General features: G+C 32.5%; 1 protein-coding gene across 1 annotated transcript; it reads left to right on the plus strand.

Annotated features, from left to right (window-relative positions):
• The first annotated feature begins 2,622 nt into the window (after positions 1-2,622).
• Positions 2,623-5,420, plus strand: LOC141459359 (uncharacterized). The gene is made up of 5 exons (XM_074138370.1): positions 2,623-2,762; positions 3,025-3,161; positions 3,648-3,767; positions 4,882-4,968; positions 5,316-5,420. Exons 1-5 carry the CDS (start codon positions 2,759-2,761, stop codon positions 5,358-5,360), a joined length of 393 nt encoding a protein of 130 aa, XP_073994471.1. The 5' UTR covers positions 2,623-2,758; the 3' UTR covers positions 5,361-5,420.

Raw genomic sequence — 5,420 nt, forward strand, 5'->3', positions numbered from 1 at the left:
TAAAACCACCAGTGAATTATGTTCATTGTTTATGATATCCTTGAACTACGAAACTACATTTGAGAAAATTGATTTGAACTTACAACTTTTATTAAGGGCCATCTTTAATCTTTGGATAATTATTGACGAATCTTTTTTTTTCTGAATTTCTAAGTAAGATCAGATTTAATTTGTTAAGTTAAGAATGAGAGGGTATAACCAAATAAGTATACCGCAAATATCTATTTCAATCTATATCCTTATCGCATTGTCCTGCTTTTCAATTATACTAACACAATTATGTTTGAGCAAAAGGACAAAATGAAGTGATGTTAGTGAACCTGCTACAAATTTCTTTGAAATTATAGATAAGTTATAGTTTAAAAGACCCAATGACAAATAGTTTTTCTGACATACAGGTACTTTTGATTCCTAACGTATAGTCTTCTGATGAATATGAATATTTTCGTGAGACTATGGTTGGAGTTTGGAGATGATTTGCCTGAGCCTGAGTTGGTTGATTAGTCATAAATTACTTGATATAAAAAAAAGCAGTACTTTTAGAAAGATGATCCTTATAATAACCTAGGGTTTTGGAAATTTTTTAGATTTCTTTAATCACAAAAGAGCACAATGCACAAAGAGCATGTCTATTCGAGGTACGAGTCATGCTGCTAATGGGGTTTCATTCCTTTTTCAGCCGTTGTGACAGTACACGTTGCGATATTTGGTCGGGGTCAAGAAAAACAATTTTCTTTAAGAAATTGTTGGTTCGACCAGTAGCAACATCCAGTAGTAACATCAAACCAATAATCTCTTAGATTAAACTGTTTCTCATTCTCAGTTTGAACAAACTTTGCAGCTTTGGAACTCATAAAAACAATGTTGGTGGAAGCACATCTCGCAGAGAGTTTGTAGGGATACCCATGAACATACTGAACTATTGCCCAATGGAGTGTGGGTCAAAGGTGTGGCAAAAGGCCAGGTAAGCTTCTAGGATTAACAACAATGCTTAGATACCATCAGAAAGGCATTTAAATTACGATACTTGAATTAATGCTGGTGTCAAAAGTGACAGATGCTAGGAATAGTAAAGTAATCGCCTATTTTTTCAGGCGGGACTTAACGTCCAACTACCAATTAGGTGTCGTGGACGGAGGCGTCTAGCAAACATACTTTACTATTTCTCATTTTTAAACATTAAATAAAATCCAAGGCCTATGACCGGGAATCGAACCCAGTACCACAATACATATTAGCTTCGCAGGTCTCGCCTCTAACCGCTCGGCTACCGTGGCGCCTGATGCTAGGAATATGGTGAATACTTCTTTAATCAAGCTTCTTACTCAAAAATGTAATTTAAACTCCAAACATTTGAGTAATATTTAGTCTTACCAACTTAGTTTTATCCAAAAATATATGAAAAATTTTCGAGGGAGAACAATCCATTATGTAAAGAGGTAATTCCGGCTGATGATTTTCTTCAAACACGATTTTAGCAATAAATTTTACCTTCTTCAAAAGTATGTAACAGTACAGTTCAGAAAATCGAACCCCGGAAAAAAGTTACAATTAAATTTATAGATCCCGCTGTGCTTGTGTATATAAAATTAGTAACCCATGTTAAGAGAATACTCGTCGAGTTGTTTTCGAGAAAATCTCAAAATACTAAATAATCCATTTATTGGGTAGCCTTTCCGGTCAGCAAATTTTCATCTAATTTGGAAATTTAGTTCTACATTTCATTATTATTATTATGCAGGTGGCAAACCAGTAAAATAAATAGAGAGAAGCCTAACTCCCATAAGTGCCTTTATTTAGGGTTTACGGGAAAAATGTTTCACTTACAAGTTATAGATTAACATCTTCATTATTATTATTTATGATTTAAGGAAAATCAATTAAGCAGAAAAAAAACTGAAAAAAGATTCCGTAAAGTGATTCTATGGACCACCAATTTTGACCAAAACTTTACTTAACTGAGGTATCCTCTGGTGGTTTGATAAAAATATTAAATTTTATCTATCTGCGATAGTTCGTTATTATTTACTCTGTGGTGAATGATAACATATATTTTAGTGAGTAACGGAGACAAACTCTTGAAAGACTAGCAACTTCTTCAAGATTTGGTCGATAAGCATTTTAATGAATAGTCGTTTCGTGGTAAGCGAAAAATTTGAATTTTTTTATCGTTGCTCTCTGTGTGGGGCCATTTCAAAACCTGTATAATTCAATTTTAGTATGTTACCTTATTATTGGTGTTAACACAATCTTTTTTTTTGTTTCTATCACCAGCAGACTCTCTTTTATTTCATACCAAGTAATATATATATATATATGTATATATAATAAATATATATATATGTATATATATATATATATATATTTATATGTCAACTAAAAGAGTTTGAATTTTAAATAATAATCATAATGACATAACTATAAACTAGTCAATTGATTCAAAGCATACGTTTTATGAGTTAACGGTGTAATTTCAGCAAGGCTTTCAAAATTCTTCATTCATGTGGAGGGGACGTTTTCTAATAATTACAATCATTGGTTGTGATTAATTTTAAATAAACTTTTTAGAGTTGGTTTAATTTACTTAATATTTTGATAGCTTCCGACTAAATCCGTTAAAAGTTGTCCGGATAAGGCTCTGACAGCGAGGTTACAACATGGTTATTGTTTTTAGGGGGAAACGACTTGTATTCGAAGACTGCGTGCAAGCTATAAGAAAATTTGGTTTTTAGAGGCGAGAAATTCCAAAAATAGAATAATGGGTAAGATAAATTTATTATAATATAAAACATAGATTTAGTGATCACTTTACATATCAAAGTATTTTTTTTTATATCCTGGGATTAAAAGCTGTGGGCAAGATATTTTTCTTTTCCCGTTTGTTCCGATATTGCCAAAACCTTTTAAAAATAGGGGAACAATATTAATTGTGATATTTATTTAAGAACAAGTAGAAAAGAATTAGAAAATTTGCCGACAGTACTTTTTTTAAACCTTATTCAGGTTACTTACTATTTATTGCAGAAGACTTTTTTGAGAGCGAGAACAACCAAGACATACTAGATGAGGCGTTTGTTGACATTGCGACCACCAGGGTAAAGTATTTCAGAACATGCAAGAACTTAGTGGAGAAAATAGCAGATCTTGAAGACAAGCTAATGGTACGATTTGTGTATACTTATTTAACCTTGAGAAATACTTTTTCCCTGGAATTGCGTGCCTCTACAACGGATTTCAGTTACAAAATCTACCAATTCTATTTTCCTGAACAGTCACAGCAAGTCGCAAGGTTTTAGCCAAGTAACCACATGTGGTACCACAAGGCTTCTGGGCATGCCATAAATTGGTGGCTAATTATTTAGCTGATGTGACTGTGACATCGGCACAAACAGATTACGCACCTGCTCATCTGATACACAGTTCTGTAAGCCTACAATGAAAAGGGAATGCTGCGCCTTGCCAGGGTCGTCATTACCTGCTACGCCTAATCCCTGCCCAAAAGTGACAGTTTTTCTATTGCAAGCTATTAAGAAGCAATTATTGTATTGTTTTTGTTATAGTAAAACTTTTCAAAAAAAAGCTAGTGTATCAAAATTTGCAATTAGTGGAATGTCATTTTTATTGAAAAAAGTTATTGTCTGCTTCAGACTAACCAGATATCTCAACTATCAGAACAGAGCCAAGAGAATGTAGAGGTGATAGAGGTACCTGAAGTCATGCTGCCAAACTTATCACGACTGCATACAACCAACACTCGAAAATTCAACGTAAGGAACAAAAAATATTTTTTTCAATGGTGCTGCAAACATCTCAAAACTTTAAATTTTCAAAAGCTGCATCACATTTTTCTAAGTTTCATGATTCTACATACATTCTACTAACCTGTAAGCAAGAATTATTTTTGTTATAAGTCCATTCCTCAACCTAAAACGAAAAACTATTTTACCCACTGAAGATTAAAGGGCTCTTTTAATCAAGAGCTGTAGAATAAATAATAAAAAAAAAACGATAATACCGGCAGAGCAGTTTATTTGAGCTACCCTGCAAATATAAACATTTTTAAAATCATTTAACTAAATTTTTATGTTAAGATACATAGGAAAAAATGAACACATCAATTTCTCCAAATGATAAAATTGATAATTGTATCCCATTAACGGTTAAATGTTTTACAAAATGATAGCATTCCTTTTTTTAAAACCGAACACATCGCCTCCGCTTGCCCTTCCAAATTAACTATGTCTTACAGCTTAAGTTCGCACAGTTCCATGAGTGTTTTAACAAACAAAATACATTCAAATTCAATATATATATATAATATATATAACTTGAAAAATGTGCTTGATCTTATGTAAACAACTGCTACATGATTACTAATCAATTTTAAATATTTGTTTTTTACCTGTAAGATGATTATTTCCTGGTTTTTTTCTTTTTAAGTTTAAGTTCTGTTATGGTTGTCGACGCAAATGTGTTAAACATTAATGAACACAAATTTCGTTTCAGACCTATGTATTTCTTTCTCAAGAATTCCTCGCAACATGTTTTACCTTTCGTCTTTCTCTCTATGCATCCGTTCTTTTGCGTCTTCCCAATAAAATTTCGTACCATCAGTTATATTGATAACTGATGGTAACCTTCAAACATCACTCGAATCCTGAATTGTGATTTACCTTAAGAATTTTCTTTCTATACTAGGACAGTATTTGACATCTGTTTCTTGTTTCCCAAATACAAGTATAATCCCTGCTTACGAAAAACTGAGAAGACTCGCAAGTCTTCAAGTACTTTCCAGTTTTTTGATTGTCTGTTAACTTTATATGCAAGCTAAGAGATACCCTTATCACTTTTTTTTTTGGTGAAAAACATTATGTTTGACAGGATTTGAGTCCACGTGTGGGCGAATTGAGGAAGGTGATGGAGATTGTGGATCGTCGCAGGCACATTTATGTGGAGGCATTCTCTGAGGTGAGTTAGCCTGTCAACTATTTTGGTGTAGTATGCCCATTTTTTGGGGGTTCTAACATAAGAGCTGTGTTAGAATAAAACGCACAAACTAGAATAATGTGGTAGGATGTTTAAATTTTAAAAACCATTTAGTTTTTTTATGGTTTTGAATTTTTAAGAAATGGAAGATAAAATCTAAGCTTTAATTGGTGAGCCTAAACCAATTTTTCAATTTTTAAGTGAAACTGTGCAGATTTTTGTTACCCCTAGTTAGTATCTAAGGAAAACTAAATGTGTGTATAATAGTTGCCTTTTTTTTTTATGAGAAAGTTGTGTGAGTGTTTACCCAAGATTTCTTCTGTTTGCAGGTTAATTGCACAAAGTCCAAAAGTGGTTCAGTCACAGAATCCTGATATGTTATGAACGAAATTGGGTAAATTTGTTGTTTAATAAAATATATTTTCTTACAAAAA

Source organism: Rhodnius prolixus, unplaced genomic scaffold (assembly GCF_049639745.1).
Source record: "Rhodnius prolixus isolate KJV_2025 unplaced genomic scaffold, Rpr scaffold_11, whole genome shotgun sequence".
In the NCBI taxonomy this organism is placed as follows: Eukaryota; Metazoa; Arthropoda; class Insecta; order Hemiptera; family Reduviidae; genus Rhodnius; species Rhodnius prolixus.

What these genes read in the sequence shown, in the direction of transcription:
- LOC141459359 (XM_074138370.1), top strand. An exon ending in ATCTTGAAGACAAGCTAATG is followed by an intron (nt 3,162 to 3,647) that starts GTACGATTTGTG and finishes TGTCTGCTTCAG; the next exon opens with ACTAACCAGATATCTCAACT. An exon ending in CCAACACTCGAAAATTCAAC is followed by an intron (nt 3,768 to 4,881) that starts GTAAGGAACAAA and finishes TATGTTTGACAG; the next exon opens with GATTTGAGTCCACGTGTGGG.